This window comes from Ursus arctos, unplaced genomic scaffold (genome assembly GCF_023065955.2).
Source record: "Ursus arctos isolate Adak ecotype North America unplaced genomic scaffold, UrsArc2.0 scaffold_7, whole genome shotgun sequence".
NCBI lineage: Eukaryota > Metazoa > Chordata > Mammalia > Carnivora > Ursidae > Ursus > Ursus arctos.
Window position 1 is genome coordinate 41081408 of NW_026623089.1, and position 18209 is coordinate 41099616.

At 58.7% G+C, this 18209-nt stretch overlaps 1 protein-coding gene across 9 annotated transcripts in view; it reads right to left on the bottom strand.

Moving 5' to 3' along the window:
* LDB3 (LIM domain binding 3) overlaps positions 1 to 18209 on the bottom strand; it is a 60820-nt gene that overhangs the window by 41075 nt on the left and 1536 nt on the right. For 3 of the 9 annotated variants that reach the window (XM_044386245.3, XM_044386243.3, XM_044386246.3), the window contains exons 3-6: positions 9592 to 9743; positions 8974 to 9049; positions 3438 to 3460; positions 2156 to 2359 (exon numbers count right to left, since the gene is read on the bottom strand). In XM_044386245.3, the coding sequence (XP_044242180.1) occupies positions 2156 to 2359; positions 3438 to 3460; positions 8974 to 9049; positions 9592 to 9743 (455 nt within the window). Of the gene's footprint in view, positions 1 to 97; positions 113 to 2155; positions 2360 to 3437; positions 3461 to 7241; positions 7610 to 8973; positions 9050 to 9591; positions 9744 to 18209 lie in introns of all 9 variants that reach the window. The other 6 variants (XM_057308744.1, XM_057308743.1, XM_057308747.1 and 3 more) reach the window with 3 other exon arrangements.

Genomic DNA, 18209 nt, shown 5'->3' on the forward strand with positions numbered 1-18209 from the left:
AACTACTGTCCTCAGACATTTCCCACCAAACCCACATGCCATCCCTCAACCAGACAGACGATCACGACGCGGAACAGACACTGTGGGGTCTACTTACGCCAGCGGCGATGCCCTGCCAAGCAGAAGAAAGCCCAGCAGTGAGTGCATGTCCATCAGGGGATGGCAGAGGGGCCGCGCACACACAAGGGAGCAGGGTTAGGGTCAGAAGTGAGTTACGGGAGTGGGGTGGATAAAGGAGGAAGAGAAAGAGACAAAAAGAAACCTGTCAGTGAGGAAGGAATCATGAACATTCACAGCAGAAATGGAGCACCTCACGGCACAGGGGGCGGTTCCTACCCCCTAGCACCGCGGTCGCGTCAGCCCAGCAGGGCGAAGTTAGAAGGCAAGGGAAAGCATGTTGCTTCCCAGGCACATGGGGAAGGGAGAGGGAAGGGAGGGGAGGGGATAGGAGGAAGGTGCGAGAGGTACTCTGAGAAGCTTACTTAAGGTCAACGATGCGTCACATTAAAAAAAATAATAATAATGGTAAAACCAAATGATGGTAGTCTTTTTCCAAGGTGCAGAATACATAAAGTTAGTGAAGAGCAGTTCTTCCATTATTTTCCACTGAACTTCCCTTTGGCGACGTTACCACTCTTAAGAGCACACCAAGGACACACGTGGCAAACAAATGTTAACAGGAAATCCCTGTTAGCTTTTTGGCTTAGCCAGGCAGCCTTGTTTTTCTGGGTACACATGAGCTAATGGTTGTGTTTTTAAACTTGCATGGTCCTATTTTCTGCTTTGAACGGTGGGATTAAATAAATCAACGCTGTCCGGAGTTCTACAAAGAGCTACAGCTCTGAACCTGGTGGGTTTGAGACTCAGGGCTCCAGGGCAAGCAACCTCTGCCCCCTGGTGGCCCAAAGGAAGCACTGCGAGCCAAAGAGGAGAGCTGGGAAGTCCACACAGCATTCTGTCCTTTGGCCCCTGGAGCCGGCCCCTTGAAAACTGCAGCTAAATCATGGCCACAAGGGCTGGGTTCTGCAAAGCCCAAACACGATCGGAGATATCTGGGACTTTTTAACCCCTTTATCCATCTTAAAAATCTGTTTTTCCTAGCTTCAGAAAAAAATACAACCATCATTTTAAGATTTCTTGAGTTGCTTGAGACACTGACTCAGGGATAAGATGTTGCCCAAAGAGATAATCAGTCAATTCTGAAAGCCAATAACAATGATATTCTCAAGTAGAAAACAATAAGAGTGTGTTTGTAAGAGAGACAGGCAGACAGACAGACAGACAGGGAGGCAGAAAGACAGAGAGAGAGACACAGTGATAGAAAGAGACAGAGACAGAGAGACACATACAGAAAGAGATACAGAGAGAGAGAGAGAGAGAGAGACTAAGACAGAGAAAGAAAGAGGGAGTGAGGTCCCTGTTACCGTTTGCACTATTAGCCGTTTTTTCCACAAATGATTTTCAACCAACTCCTTCCCTATTGAACACTCAAGTTCTTCAACCATTGCTAACAGGCAAATTTCAGGAACCAAGGATGTCCTAAATCCCACTGCCCTAAGACTGGGCTTCCCTGGAGCAAACAGGAAGAGGGGGCGCCGAGTCCTGGGTGCTTCCCAGGCTCTGCAGTGGGCTGACTACCACCAGCACCTTGGATGGTTGGTCCAGAGACCCCTTCCCAAACAAGAAACCTAGTCACACGTTTGAATTGCTCTCGTCATTGTTCAAGCAGCAACTTCCCCCCAAAGAATGGCTTAGTTTGTGAGAAGACTGGTTTATCCAGAATGTGACCCAGGATTCCAGAAGTCTCTTTCTAAACCGACCCCCCTGTGAAGGCCGGGAAAATGCAGAAGCTGTGAGAAGCACTTGGAGCAACCACCATATTCTTCGATTCTCGACCCTTTTCCTAAAGCTGACCGTGAGACTGATTCTGAAGAAAGAATACGGTGTTCTGGAAGGCCCTGGCAAAGGCTGGCTCCCCTCCAACGGCCACGCCCCTAGAGGCCCAAGGCGAGGGAGGAAAGCTGGTCGGTTCCAATGCCTAAAGTCTCTGATGGCACCCAGTGGCCTGGTGCCCTTGGCCTCCACTGGTGAGGAGGCCCAGCCAGTGGCAGAGGCGGTGGCCGATGAGCGACAGCGGAGGAGGGGAGGCGCTTACCCACTGAAGTCACTGCCCTGAGCCTGGGCCTGCCCAGCAATGGCGTCCATGATGGCGTCCTGGGAGTACATGCTGATGGGTGTGTTGTACTGCGCATGGATGATGGTGGCCTTGCCGCCCAGCCCCTTCACCTCGATGGGCTTGTGGGTGGACAGGGCAGAGTCCTTCAGGGCGCTGGGGTTGAACCGTTCCTGATAGTCAGCGCTGGGGGAGGGCAGCAGGGGGAGAAGAGGAGAAAGAAGAAGGGAGGCGGAAGGAGAAAAGGCAACAGGTGGTGTTACACAGGGGGTCAAGGTGAGGGTTGGTGGTGGAGAGACCTCCCAAGGCCTGATCCCAGGTAGGTTCCCCAAGTCCCCTGAACTGTGGACAGCTGGGTCTGGCAGAGAAAATCCTCAGCACCCTCTCCAGCCAAAGCCTTTCACAGCAGGTTTCTCTTGCCCAAGCTGGCCATCCCAGATCCCGGGAAGCCTTGGCTCAGCTGAGCTACATCTCAGGGTCAGCAGGGGGCGCCAGGCATTGAAAGCTCTCTCACCACACCAGCAAGGAAGCAGAGACAAAGAGGGGTGGGTGGGGGGTCGGGGACGGGAGCTGGGCCACGCGTGAGAGGCAGCGGCAGCCCAAGCAGGGTCCAGAATGGGCCAAAGGCAAAAAGCAGCCCCGCTGGGCACCCATGGGGATTCTGAGCAAGGTTCCTCCACGAAGGGGCTCCTCCTGCTGGCCACGCCCCCGGTGGCCTGGGGCTCTGCTCCTCCAGAGGCTTCAGGACAAGTGTTTCTTCCTCGGGGCAGGACTCAGGCTGCTCAGTCCCCCTCAAGTCCAACTGGCTGTGCAGCCACCAGCCTCTGCCATCGGGGCTTTCCCCTCCAACAGATGAGCGCGCTCCCGGACAAAGAAGGTCAGGCACAGCCCTTCTGAGCAGTCCCGCCAGGACAGAAGTGTCTTCGGGCTCACGTGGAACCCAGCACCAGCCGGCACACACTCCACCCACCGCCCCCTCTCCCCCCAGAGCCAGCCTGCTGGTCTTAAGCAGCCGCAGCAGGAAAGGGGGAAGGGAAAGGGCACATCAGACAGGGCCCTGGCACCCCTCCCCAATGCCTCCCCTCCGTACTTGCAGCCCCACACACATGCAGGCTCGCTCAGAGACACGAATGCACCCCCATTCACCCATGCACACGCACGTACACATGCTGACACAGGCGCACGCTGTCCGGACGGACAGACACACGGACGCATGCTGGGATATGCACTCAAGCGCACACACATGCTTTCCTTTGATACTAACTTGGCCGGAGAGTTGGCTACCACCTGGGGAGGAGAGAAAGAGCAAAGAAGACAGGGCTATCAGAGGGAGGTCCTGCCAGGGGCTCTGAGTGCCAGGCCCATCCTCAGAATGGCCCTCGTGGAGGCCGCCTCAGCCCTGACTGGCAGCGGGGGAGGAGAGGGCCGAGGAGACGGGGCAGAGCTCAGAGTCAGGGTCACGGCCTCTGAGTTTGGGTCAGAGGTGCCGACAGCAGTCTTTCCCTTTCAGTAGGTCCACAGTCCCTGAAGCTGAGCCTAGAATAAGGGTTTTCTAGTCCATCTTCACGGGCACTCACATACCATGTATGCGAATCCGCCACATACAGCCTGGCTGGAGACCCCAAGAGAGGCAGAGGGAGAGGGAGACGGGACCCGCTCTGGCTGCTATGGGCAGAGGCAAGGCTGTCGGTGCCTCCTAGCCAGTCAGCAGCTCTGGACTTCCCCTTGTTTAATGGGGCCCGGCTCTGGGAGTTCTGCTCCGTGAGCAGGACTGGCCGTGGTGCTGGGGTATACAGTGGGGTTACCCACAGCCTGCAGGATGTACTCTCCCTCCCGGGGTGGGGGGCAGGAAGCCCTGGCCACTCCTTCTGGGGCACAGGGATGCAGTCCCCAATGACTGCCCCTAAAGGCCCTGTGGACAGTCAGTGAGGCAGGATGGAAGAAGGCGGAGGCTCAGGAGAAGTACTGGGTCCAAGGCATATTGCAGGAAAGGCCCCAGCCAAGGCAGCCCAGCTCGGACATGAGAGGGACGCCGCCCTTGCTTTTGTCTAGAGCAGCCTCCCGGAGCATTCTCCGTGGGGGGAGGCATTGCCTGCATTACGTTTCCTTACATGCAAATCCCGTGCAGGGCAGACCCTGGCAGCACCAATGGCACTGTCAGAAACCTGAGGGAAAAGAGTACAGAAGGTGGCATCCCTGCCCCCAAGCCCTGCCACCATCCCAGATCGGACCACTCCAGGCTCTGGCTGGGAGAGCCTGGGCCCTAACTGGCCTGACCCTGGTCATCCCTTGACCAGGACTACGGGGAGCCAGGCCAAAGCCAGGCCCTACCCTGTCTCGGAGCTGATAAAATTCCCTCTGTCCTCTAGGCTCAAATAGCTCCAAGTGGAGCTATATTAAGAAAGATCTTCCACCCCTTCTCCATTTCTGGCCAGTGCTGACAGCTGCAGGGTCAGCTCTCGCCTTGACCAGCCCAGTGCCTCTACACAGGGCAGTATTGGCCTGGGGCGGGGGGCGGGGGGGCTGCCTCTGCCCTTCCCTGTCCCGGGCACCCGGCAGCCAGCACCTTCTTTGGCATTGTCCTGCTCCCTGCTTAGCTTCCGCCTGAAGACTTGGAGGCTGTGCGGCCCACAGCGGATAGCTCAGGGAGGAGCCAGCGCCCAAGTCACAGGGAGCATAAGTTGAAGATGTAAGACCCAGCCGGGGCCCTTGCACCGAGTGGCCTGAGGGCCACTGCCCAGCACTGCCAGCTCACGGAGGGTGAGAGGGGGCTGCAGGGATGCTCTGGCCTGCTGACCTTGCACCCTGTTTGTTCTCTCCAAGCCTCCCAAGGGGATTCAAGCTGCCAAGGGATCACATCGTAAGCTGCCCAGAGAGGAGGGGAAGGAGCTTCCTTTTGGAGCCAGACAGGACAGAGTTCAAATCCTGACCCTGCATCTTCCTAGTGTTGTGACTCCGGGCAGTTCCCCACCAGTCTCAGCCTTAGTCCCTCATTCACAAAATCGAGATGGTGGTGCCCACCACACAGACGGGTTGTGCACACTAAACAGAATCCTTCGTGTAAAGGCCTTGGCAAGACTTTGCAATGGACGGGATGTGGGCATTAGCATTTACCAACCCTGTTGCCTTCCAGCACTTACACACTTAGCAAAGGTGGTAGTCTCAGCCTGTCAGAGGCTGCCTGGGCTAGCCCAGGTCAGAGGCTCCCCCCTGCCAGCCAGCATCACCTGGGGACCACAGCATCAGCCTTCACGGTGGATGAAAGGAGATACACGCCTTCCCCCTGCCTGTCTACCCTTGGAGAAACTGTTGGACCCTGTTGCTCTGAGTGTCAAGTAACAATTTAACACTTCCTGCAGCAGCGGGAAGGTGCCACTGGAGTCATGGGAAGCTGGGGTGGGGCTGGCCCTTGACTTTCCTGGGCCGGTTGTTAGGTCCCTGTCACATGTAGGGAGGAGTCAGGCTGACCTGGGTACCAGTCCTGTCTGCCACTCATTAGCTGTGTGTGACCTCAAGCAAATCACCCACTCTGGGCTTCTCCTTCCCAGCTAGAAAATGGGGGAAATGATGCTCACCTCTGAAGTTGCTGAGAGTTGCAGTTAAATAAAGCATGTAGTCCGTTAGCTGGCCCCAAGTGTAGACGGAGGGCTCACAAGGGGAGATATTAGCGTCACTGCAGGTGGGCCTCATGGAGGCCCCAGTCTCTCAGAGGCTGACTTCCCTGCCAGGGGCCACTTCCAGAGAGCTCTGGAAAGAGCTACCAGCCCATCCAAGGCAGAAGGAGGCCATTTCTGCTGGGTCATTCCTTGAGTTTTCTGGCAGAAGCACCCCGCTGGAAAAAGCCCAGGGGTTTATAGCTCCACCACCCTGGCCCAAGGAAGCCAGGGTCCGGGAGCTCAGGCTGTGGGGTGCCCAAGGCCAGCTTCACTCAGGACCCCAGAAAGAGCTGAGGGATATGGGGAAGCTGGGGGAGCCGTGAACTGGCGGGGCACAGGTTCCTTCTGTAGCAGGGGCACGGGAAGGGCGTGGGCGTGGGCCCGACTAACCCAGGCGACGATTCTGACTCCTGCACGCATCTGCGGTGTGACCTCAGGTAGCGCACAGCAAGTGTGCGGGAACAGGGCTCAGTGCTCTGAGTAATCCTCCCAGGGATCCCGACACATGGACAGGCTCACACCCGTGTACAGAGGAGGAGCCCTGAACCCCTAACTGCTGGGCCGTGTTGCCTTGACTCAGCCTGCCAGCCTAGAGCTCACGAAGGTAACTGTACGGACCGCATGGGAGAAGTTAGAATAAGAAACAAGCAGGAAGGGCGTAGAAGCTAGTATGTGCTCTGCTTGGGGGCTCCCTCCCCTCAGCCCCTCCACGATGCCCACCGTGGCTGTAGTTTCTTTTAGCTCCTGTATTTGCCGAGTCCTACCAGCTGGAGCTGGGGAGGGGGGGCACGCTACCATTCTCCTGCGCAGCCTCTTTCTCCTCAGGGTCCTGCCTCCTTGCCTCATCCTATCAAGGGTCAGTCCTACAAGCCCACAACACGCACCCCACTGCTAAATCTTTCTGCACCCAGCTCAGGAGCTCCCTCCTGCAGGCAGCCTTCCCAGACCGCTCCCAGCCCCAAAGAATTTACCTTCCCACCTCTCTAATTCTTCCCTGCTCCTGCCTCAGGGCTCCTGGAGGGGACCAGCCTGACCCTTGCCCCAGAGAACCTGGAGGCAGCAGGCTTCCTCTTGCCCTGGGGGGCGGGCCCGTGTGAAGTGTCTCTTGCATTCAGACCTCACTTAGCCACTTAGCAGCGGGACAGCTGGACCTCCACTAAACCTTCTCTGAGCCTCAGTAACCCCTCTGCTGGCTCCAACACGTCACCCCAGGTTGTGCAAAGCAATGACACGTCTGGCTCCTGGCAAAAATACCAGCTCGGTCATTACTTGCATCGCTCTTAGCTTGTGCCACCACGTGGGCCCACTGAGGCCGGCTCCTCCTTGCTCCGACCGCCTGGCCAGGCCCCTGTGAGCACTGAGGACCCCGGTGGCCCCGGACCACCAGCGGAGAGCTGCGCACCGTTACCTACCCTCCTGGGAGTCCGGCACCTGAGGCCTTCCCTCGGAGGCTCATGTGATACATCTGAGCCATCTCCCGCAGGGTCTCTGCCGAGTACAGGCCAATGGGGTTGTTATACTGCCTCGGCTGGCTCGAGCCCTGCGGGACTTTCGGGCTCAGTGAGTCCAGGGCTCCCTCCAGGCTGGTCTTGGCCCCCGGGCTGCCCCGTGGAGGGCCGGGGTCAGAGGCCTCCATGTGTGAGGAGAAGACGGAGGTCTGGGAGAAGGAGGAGCTAAAGGTCTGCCTGAGCTCCGGGGTGCCCGGGGTGCCCAGGCTGGCCCTCGCCTCAGGGTTGGGGCTGAGCGCTGCCAGGCTGCCGTTCGTGTCCCGGGCGGGGTCCTGGCACAGGGCAGCGCCATGCAGGGGAGAGAGAAGAGAGCAGTTAGAGGCCACACATGTCCCACTGCTTCCACACGGACCGGAAACAGAGGCGTTAGCGCGAGCGCCCAGGAGCCCGCCACCCCGAGGCCTACCGCGCAGCTCGGGAGGGGACACAGCGGGCGCCTGGAACAGAAGGGATTTGTCGAGGAAGGGAGGGAGCACACACCCCTGGCCCTGAGGCTCTCACATCCACCTGGACCAAGTGCAAGCCCCACGCAGAAAGCAAAGCCAGCCTGCCTGCGGGGCTGCAAAAAAGGGGGCATGGGTCTCAGGGAGTTGGAGGGAGCCCCCTCCATCCTGTATCTGCTTCCCGTTCCTCTGAGGGGAAGCCCCTGCTGGGCACAGCCCGGCCTCTTGCTCTACTGACCCCATACTGAGATGCCCCCCGTGCCCAGTCAGAGGGCCCCCCGGGCTGGCGGCAGTCAGGCAGAGTAGAGGTACAAGAGGGAGAACTGGAGCACTGTGGGGGCTGACATTTGGTTCCCACAGTCCACCTGTACAACTTCTCCCAAGCAGCCCTCTGTCCCCTTCCCCCATCTGTCACCCACCCCAAGCCCCTGTCGGCCTCTTCCTGTCCCCTGCCTGTGGCCCACTCTGCCTCACTGGACAGGCAGAGATCAGTATGAGGTCATGCAGGGAGGGGTGGGGAGTAGGCCCTTGCAGGAGGGGTGGGGCAGGCCTCCCCTTTGGGCCCACATAGTTGAGCTGCTTTGAGGGAGCTGGGAAGGGGCGGGTGGCGGGCACAGTGGTGAGGTGTGCCTGCCTTGTGCCTGCTGCCTGGCTCCCAGCGGCACTTCTGAGTGGGCCGACGGGGCGCTCAGTTGGGAGGGGCAGCGGAAACCAGGGGGAGAGAGCCTATGTCGGAGGATAAACTCGGAGGGCCAGTAGGCTCCCTCCATGCCTGGGGTGCTTGCTCAAACCGGGGCCTCTGGCTCTCATGCCCCAGTCACCACCCCCCCGGCACCCTCAGGAGAATGAGGGTCAGAGCCTTCCAGACCCTTGTCCCCACCTAGCTGGGAGGGCGATCGCGCTCCTGAAAACACCACTGCCTAGGCTCGTTTCCCATCAGCCCGGCCACGAGGCCCAGGGTGCTGGCTAGCACCCAGGCAGGCACCCCACACTCGGTATTTCATGGGGGCTTGCACGCCTCTTCCTGGGGGCATGCCCCACCTCCCTCACGGTCAGCCACAACAGGGGCAGGGGTAGGGCAGGGCGGATCCCACCACCCTGCCCTGGGTGGGCCAACCAAGGGTGGGGCAGGCAGACCAGGGGCTGCACCACAGGCACCACGGCTGAGTGGAGCTGCTACGGTCAGCACCTACCTTCTGGTGGGGGATCACCGGCAGAGGGGACTGGACCGGGGGCGCTGTTGTGGAGATGGGGATGGGGCGCTTCGACCTGGAAGAAACCAGAAAGGGGACCAAGTGAAGACAATTGCCACTAGGACTGGAAGCTCCGGCCCGGGCAGGGCTGGTGACAGAAGAGAATCAGACAGCTGGGGAGCCAGGTCACTGGGTGACAGCTTTGGGCCCACTGTCCACCCCATGGACTGGGTGACTCCAGGAAGGCACTGGGCCTGACCAGGATGAGGAAGTCATGGCCCTTGGGCACTCCGCACCCATGGGCCTCTGTTAGGTCCTTGGGAGGCTGTCTGAGGCAAAGAGGAGGCAGGGAAGACCCTGCTTTTCAGGCCCGACTGCCCACACACTGGCAGTACACCGAGACCACCCCCACCCCCGAGCCTCATCTGTAAAGTGAGGTACAGACATGCCAGGTGCTTGAAGGCTTGGCCCTGTCCTTCTTCTGGTCCAGAGGAACTCGTTACTTTCCTGTGTGATCCTGTGGCACAGCCTAGACCCCATGACCCCCGCCGGACACCCTCTCCTGGGCCCTCGATGCCCACGCCCCTCAGCCCCCTGCTCTGGAGAGCTCCCACCTACTTCTGCAGCGTGAGACTCAGGTTGTAGCTGGCAGACTTGATCTTGTTCTGGGCCTCCAGATGGGTCATGGTGTCTGTGTTGACTCCGTCGATGGCCACCACGAGGTCACCCTGGCTGAGCTGCGACTGGGCGGCCTTGCTCCCCGGTGTGATCTGAGAGGATGGCAGATGGGGGGTGAGCAAACTAAAGGTGGACCCGAGGATGGGCCGGTCTCGAGGAGGAGTCACCTGGAATCATCCAGTAGAGGCCTGCCCTTTCCTCTTTCATTCACTATGGGCAGTACCCGCTGCTCACCGAGCCTGATGCCTCCACTTGGCACACAGTCACCCCTTTGCCTAGTGTCCTGTGTCTGAATGCGACCGAGAGACCAGCTCTGGCTGGGGGAATGTGGGTGGAAGCAATGCCCGCCACTTCCAGGCCTGCCCCTAGCCACATCCTTGCCATCCTGCACTCTTGCTGCCTGTCAGCTGACTGGATGCAGAGGACCCAGAAGAGGACAGCTGAGCCACCAACAGAGGGACATGAATCCTCGAGTCACTGCTTGGGGTAGCGATGATTAAGAAGTGCTGCATCAGATGGTGCGTGAGTGAGGAAATAAGCTTCTGTTACGCTAAGCCATTGAGATTTGGGGGCTGTTTGTTACACCAGTTAGCCTATTATAATGCCTGCATCCCGAAAACCCATGGGGCACTTTGCAGACTCCAGGAGGGAGGGTCTATGTACGAGCCAAGATTCAGCACCACCCCAGAGACTCTGCCCGGCGAGCAGGCAGGACACGTGCACCCTCATAGAAGCCTCCCAGTGCAAGTGCCTAGTGCTACCATGGCAGGTAGGCTGAGGGCCAGGGAAGCCCTCCATCCAGCCTGGGGAAGCAAGGTCAGCTGGGACACGGGGCAGGGCTCAGCACTCCGTGGCTGGCTTCATATTTCCAGAAGGGGAGGTGCAGGTGTGGGGACCAGGTCCCAAATCCTGAACACTAATGACACCACAGCATGTTAGAGTCTGGGGACCCCACAGAGAATGCTATAGACGCAGCACATCAAGAATGTCCCCGCAATGTCAGGAAGGCCGCACTCCCAGGGACGCTACAAGCAATGTCAGGATGGCTCAGACCCACTCCCAATGACGTCATGCACAATGCCAAATTCTGCAGGCCCGGCCCTCCGTAAGGGCATGCTGAATGCAGTAGTAGCCTCCCCACCGCCCCACCCCCGCCTGCAGGGGTGTCACTTGAAATGCAAAATTCTGGAGGGCCTAGGTGGTATCATCTATTGTAGCTTGATGGCTGGCCCCTAGTGACATCACATGGAATGTGATGAAGCTCCACTTCTGAAGATGGCTCATGGAATGTCATGGAGACTGGCTTTACCACCCCCATGTCACCACATGAAATACCATACCCTACCCCCTACGGATAACACAAAGAATGACTTTATGACTTGACCCCCATGACATCATGTGGAAGGCCCCCTGTGACATTATGTAGAATGCCAAACAGGCCTCGCCCCCAGTGACATCACAGGAAAGAGGAGCCTCTGGGAGCCACCCCCCACCAACTTGTAACTGGAGGACGTCCCTTGGCTTTTCTTCCCCAGCATGCCCACCAGCCAGCTTTCCTGGCTTCTTTGGGCACACCCCAGTCACCTTCCTGTCTACACCCTAGGGACAAGGCTGGCTTCTAATGCTGGCAGAAGCCGTTTTCTGGCCCTGGCCTGGGGGACCATCCTAGAAGGAGTCCAAAGAGGACCTAGGGAAAGTCCCCTACCCTGGGTGCCAGGCCTGGGTGAGCCTCTGGCCAGGTCCTAAGCTCCCAGACATGGATGGAAGCCTTCTGCCCCGCCCTTCACAAAGAATCTTCATCCAAACCAGGGCCACCTGCAGTCACCAGCCTCTAGTCCCTAGTGGGCTCTACAGGCCAGGCCACGAACCACATATGCTAACCCACAGACAGCAGCAAGAGCAGGCGAGCCCTCGCATGGAAGTGCCCTGTTAGCCCCAGGGACTGTGCTACTGTCACCAACACAGAGTAGCCTCCCCTCACGCGTGAATCCGCTGAGCCATGGCAGGGACAGTAGAAAAACCACCCCCTTGACTGCCAGGAAGCCAAAGTCCAGACTGCTTTCCTGGCTCCTACAGGGGTATCTTAGAATTACTTGGGCTGGGCCGCCGGGGTGGCTCAGACGGTTGAGCATCTGCCTTCGGCTCAAGGCATGATCTCAGAGTCCTAAGATCGAGCCCCATGTCAGGCTCCCCGTCCTCCTTTTGCCCCTCCCCCTGCTCATGCTCATGCTCTCTCTCTCACAAATAAATAAATAACATCTTAAAAAAAAAAAAAAAGGACTACTTGGGCCTTATCAAAATACACATCCCTTATCCCCAAATTCATGGCCGCAGGGAGCCTCTGCTAATGACAGGAGTGTTGTTTCCTTTGATTTTAAGGGGTTGAACAAAGGGTAAAAAACAACAGAGAAAAACAACACACTTTCTGGGCTGAGAGGGGACTCCTGAGGGCGAGCTGAGCTGCCCAGCTGGGCCTGTCTGCAGAAAATTGGCTTTCCCTGCACCTTCTGGCTTCACATTCAGGCCTGTGCTATCCCTGACATTTTATCATGCACATTTTCAACACAGAGAAAGCAGAAAGAATTCTATAGTGGGCATCCCCACACCCACCCCTGAGCTTCTACCTTTGCGTTCGTTCAGCTTGCCATGTCACATGCCCAGCCCCCTCCCCGTATGGCAATCCGGCTTCGTTTGAAAGCATTTCAGAGAAAGTAGCGGATACAGTATGCTTCCATTCAGGGTAAACTGTGCAATGCCTCTGCTGTCCTAGTGGACCGCCCACAGGGCTCCCCCATAGCAGGACACCCCCACACCAGAGCTCCCATACAGAACACCCACACCAGGGCTCCCCATACCAGGGCTCCCCCAGATGCTTCTCACCATCTACAGAGAGCAGTAACGAGCTCCTAGGTATGGCAACCACAGACCCCAGACAGAAGGGCGGGCCTCATGCTTGCAGAGGCGAGGCCTGCCAGGCAGGACTAGAGCTGTATCCAGAAGATCATAGATGTCAGTGTGAGCAAGGACACCAGAATGACATCCAAGAGCTGCTGGGGCCAGATCAGCTGGGGCAAGCGTAGGACTATCTGGAATGCCCTCCCTTTGGAGCTGCCCTAGGGATACCTGCCTCCCTCAAGCATGGGCTAACACCATACGTTCCTATTGGGTCTTCTGCCTTCCCCTTGCCTGGCCTTGCCTGGCTCCCCCTCATCCTCACGTACAGACTGGGGTGATCCCAGTTCCCTGGGAAATGCTCAGCCTCCCCGGGGCCTGGTCAGTAGCCGAGCTCCCCCAGGGGAATGCCGAGCTAGCTCCTGCCTGCCGTGGTGCCTCTCTCCCTGCACCTGCGTCTGGTCATTAGGGCTCAGCTGGCCTGGTTTCAGCTGCCCCGAGCAGGGCCCATGACCCCTGGGGCTAGGGGTGGGGGGCTGGAGGGTGCTGTAATTCTCTTCTAGATGGGCACTCTTCTGGCTCTGCCCAGGTCTCCTGAGAGGAGGCAGGGACCCTAAGGAGGTCGCCCCTGCTTGGTCCAAGGGCCATCAGATCCCCACCCCCTTCTCAGGAGCAGCCTGCCCTGCAGAAGGGTGGGGCCACCCTGGGACCCTTGCCCGAAGCCCAGGGCTCATGAAGAGTGCAGTCCAGGCACGGTATACCCATGTGTCTGTTGCCTGGCTCTCTGCCTCTCTCTCTGCGTTCCTTGTCCCACAAAGGACCCAAAGCCACTAAATCCTTGGCGGATTTTTTCCTTTGGTCTTTCTATCCTCTTTTGAGCATTTGAAAACCTCTTCACAAAGACTGTTTCATTCTCACTTCACTTTTCAATCTTCTCCAATCACCAGCCACCTCTCAACCCAGAGCCCAGTGGTGGGCAGAGCTCCAGGAGCACAAGCTCCTCAGGAGAGACTTCAGGTGTTTGGGGGCCAAGATCACCACCAGGCTCACAGGAACCCTTCCTCCTTGTTGGGCCGTGGTTGACGGCACCTGAGAGGGGACACAGGGCAAGCTGGTGCCAGGGAGCAGCTGTGGCCCCTGCAGCCGTGGGTGCCTTGTGTGGAGGCAATAAAGCGAAGAGCATAGACTTTGGTCAGAGCCAGACCTGAGGGTACAGGGCAGCCTCCACACCCTCTGTGTGAAGATAGCGGCAATGTCTTTCCCCCACGATTGCTGGAAGGATTACATGTTTAAATAGGTTATTCCGTAAGGAGGTGCAGAGCTGAGAAAGCTTCAGGGAAGCTCCCAAGAGCGGAGGCACAGGGGCTGGCCCGCAGACCCTGCCCCCGGGAGTGGAGGCTAGGCAGCTGCATCCCCGACTCCACAGGGAAACAAGATCTGGAGCTGGCAGAGACAGGGGTGTGAGAGGCCAGCCCCAAATGACCAGTCCCAAGCCAGCCTGCTGTCCCTAGAGGGGACTGAGCATCAGCTGGAAGAGACAGGAGTTCTGTCCAGGGTCCCAGGGAAGCAAGGCACTGGCCAGGGCCTAGGCGCATGTAGGCTCCTATCTCCCCAGCTCCCTGGCAGCAGAGGGGGTAGCTGGGCTCTGCAAAAGTTCCCAGCCATCACTCTCAGTGCTCAAAACCAGCCAGGCCCCTGCCTTGTTTCCCCTCTAGAGCTGCCAGTGTAGGTGTGGCAGGGGCTGGGGGGGCAAGGATAGGTAGTGGATGCTGTGACCCGTGCCACTTCTAGCATCTCCTCCCAGCCCGCCCAGGCTGACCACCCCAGCAGACTTCCCAGGGAGCCCTAAGTGCACTTAACATTATGTGATTAAATTACCATCCTGCCATGCTCTGCTCCCTTCCCATCTGGCCTCCCCTGGGGCCTTGCTCCATCCCTCATCCTTTCACTGGAACCTTCTGTCTCCCCACGGCCCCACTCCCCAACCCCACCCTGGCTGATAAACAAGCCAAAGTCTTGTCTCTGCTCAGAAAGCCTCTCTTGCACAGAGGATTTTTAATTTTCTATGATGCGATATTACGGATCTAGGCCATTCTACATTGGCCCAAACCCATAGAACGAACAAGAAACACCAACAGTGAACCCAGATATAAACTACAGACTCTGGGTGATAACGCAGTGCCCATACAGGTTTATCGTTTAGAGCAAATATGTCACTTGATAACGGGGGAGGCTCTGCGTGTGCGGGGCAAGGTGCATATGGGAACACTCTGTACCTTCCACTCAGTGTTGCTGTGCCCATAAAACTGCTCTTAAAAAATTAAGTCTTTTTTTAAAAAAAAAGGCTCTCCCTGCCTTAGCTGCTCCAACTGGCTCTCATCACGTCTCCCTCTCATTTCTCTCCCCTGCAGGCTTCTCCAAGAATGACCGGCACCTCCTGCCGCCTCTGACTGCCTCCCATCCCTCTCACACCCAGCCCTCACCACTTCACACCAGTGACCTCCCTGTGCCCAAAACCAGGGGTCACCGATCCTCTCTCTTGCTGACCACACCCTTCCCTGGCCTTCTGAGTCTCTCTCTTCTCCTCTTATCCCACAGTTCCATGTCCTGGCTGTCAGCGGCAGAATGCTCCTCTGGGCACATCACTCCCAGTGGGCCCCAGACAACACTGGGGCCTGGCAAAGTCCACTTCGTGCCTCGTAGGGTGGTTCCTGGGTAGGGGTGTTTCCTGGCTCCAAAGAGGTGGAGAAGCTGTGTTTGAGAATGGGAGGGCCTCGAGTTGGGGGGGGCTTGGCAATCATGGCCAGTCCCTGCATGATGGGGGACCGTGCAGAGAGGGCTGGAGACTCAGGGGACGGGGGCAAACTCCCAGGTGGGAAGGCTGCCCCAGCGGGGCCTAGCAGACATTACTTGGGAAGCCAGCCTTCCTCATACCTGCTGCTGTCCCACAGCAGCTTTAGCCTGGGGAGACCTGGGGATTACCCATGAAGTTGCCTTGTCCTGTGCCCCGGCCCAAGGCCTCCAAGGGTCTGCTCCTCAGGGCCCAGACAGTCTCCTGCCCACTCCCTTCAGGGCCCTCATGGAGTCAGGGACAGCCCTGAGCACCTGGGAGGGAAGCAGGCAGGGACTGGGCCTGGCCTAGGGACCTCCAAGAACGCAATCCCCAGCCGGGGGCCTCCGTCCGGTTATCTTCCCCAGTCGTTCGTCTGGGAAGGCCCGGGCCGGCCTCACAGCAGCCTCCGGAGGCTTGCCTGACCTTCAGTGTGGCTATAAACAGCTCAGCCTGTCAGCACTGCTAGGCGCTGCCCAAGAAACAGAACTAAGGCCTCAAAATTCCAGGAATGACCGGCACAGTTCACCCAGAATAGTCTCGGCCTGTCCCCCTCCCCCTCCCCCTCCCAGGGGACCCTCCGTCCTCTGTGTCCCCACTGTAGCTAGGATATCTGACAAATACTGGAGCAAAAAACAGCAAAGAAGCAAAGGCTTCTGGGCGGGTGCCCCAGAAGAGCCTGCAAGGCCCGATGAATAAGACCTTAAGGGACAGAGGCCTTGGAGCAGAGAGACAGGCATCCCCCATCCGCGCCCCCCCCCCCAGCAACCCCATCCTCACCACCACCTCAGCAGAACAACAGCATTTCCCCATGCATGTTAGAAAGCACTCACATGTGCACACTCCCATTTCACAGATGAGACAACCAGGCTGAGCAGGGGAACGGTCTTTTCTAAGGCAACACAACTGTGAGCAGCAGAGCCAGACAAAAGCGCTCACTTCTTTCATAAAGTCAAGGGCTGCAGCGTGCACCAAGCACAAGGCCCCAGACCTGGCCCCAGCCTCTGACCTAGCTCGGACGGGGCAGGCTGGGCCTTTGGAGCCACTCCTTCTCGGCTGCTCCCACCCCTCCCCCACTTCCTGGAGAATTGACTAGGGCTGGGGGTGGGGGCAGTGAGGGGGGAGCTCATGTTGCAGGCCCAGCCGCACCTGTCCAGGATAAATGAAGGCATTTCCCCTCCACCCTCCCATTCTCCCTCCTGAGCCCACTTCTCTGTGGGTCATGGCCAAGACCCACTGAAAGGAGGCCGTGGGGGGCTGCTACTGCCCCAGGGTTGATTCTGGTGGGGCGGGGCGGGGGGGGGGGTGCTGGGTGGGGTGGGGACTGGAGCTACCACCCAGCCTGAGGGCGGCAGCCTTCTTACAGGAGGAGTGGCAGCCTGAGTCTACAGCTGACGGGCCCCATTCGGTCCTCTTCTCCTAATCCCTAGCTCAAGGGCAGAGGGGCAGGCCAGGGAGTTAGGGGTTACTGAGGTCACCAGAGCTCCTGAGCAAGTCTGAGCCTCAGCTTGCCTGGCGCTGAAGTGAGATGGTAATCCCAGCCCTGCCCGGCTGACCACCTCTCTCAGGATTGCAGTAAAGGTGCCCAGGGGCGTCAGCCCTGCTGAGACTGAGCAGGCCCTGTCTTTGCTACCCCCACCCCTACCCCCCACCCCCCCCCACCCCCCGTGCAATTTGCCTCCACTGCCCTGTTGCAAAGGCTCAGCCCAGGACGCTGGAGCAGCCACTGGCCCTACATCCCGTGAGGGAGAGGTTCCTGGTGCAGAAGGGTCTTGGGAGCCCCAGTAGGAAATACCACAGCCCTGGTGGGGGTGTCCTGGGCCCTGCCTGGCCAGTAGCCTTGAGCTGGGGGATGCCCCAGCCCAGGGCATCAGTGGCCCTCCAGAGAAGTTTGTCAAGAGGTTCTAAGCCCTGGGGAGGACGGAGCGCCCAGCCCAGCTTGTTCCATGGCCTTGATGATTAGGGGCACGCCTCCGAAGGGAGCTGAGACGTGTTATACCTATCCCCCGATGCCCTGCCTGAGCCGTGGATTCTATTTATAAAGGTGGCCCCTAGTCATTGGCTCCATTACATCCCAATACACCCTTTCCCTGCAGTGGGGACATTCTTCCTGCTGTCTAGCTTAAGGCCTCTGTGCTGCAATATAAGCCCTGGGCTGGCCGAGGCCAGGTGGCGCATAGATCCCGGGTGAGGTCATTGGCTATCCTGGGTGCCCCTGAGCCAGGGGGCTCATTTCCACCCGCTGGGGCAGGGAGCACCAGCATGAGGCCTTGAGGACTGTAGGGCTGGGGGAGATACGGGCTCAGTCCCAGGCATGGGAGGCCTATGGACCCATGACAGTGAGGGCAGACAGCCCTGTAAACCACGCTGGTGGGGAGCTCTGCAGGGTCCTGGGGCAAGGGGCCGCGTCCACTGGGGCTCAAATGCCCACACAGCACCACATCATCAGGCAGGGCGTGCAAGTCTCTGGGCGTCCTCCTAGTGCGGCCCTCTGTGGTGTCCGGGACGGTGGGTCTGGAGGTGTGCAGACTCAGGTTAGATGAGCCAGACCTCCAGCGGGATGGAGAACATGGCCCTCTCCCTGGACTAGAGCCCGGCCAGTGACCCCCTCCCCACCCCCGCTGGGGGGTCGTGGCCTCTACAGCTGTTGTGAAGCTCCTATGGCACCCCTGAGTGGGGCTTCTCCTCCTTGGGGTCCCCCCAGTGCCCACATCAGGTTCCCCAACCGGAACTGCTCCTCCACGGGGGCATTGGCTCCCTGTCCCCTCTGCCAAGCACTTCCAGGCCTTCCCTGGCTGCCCACCTGAGAGCCTCCTTGCCCAGCCCCATCCCCACC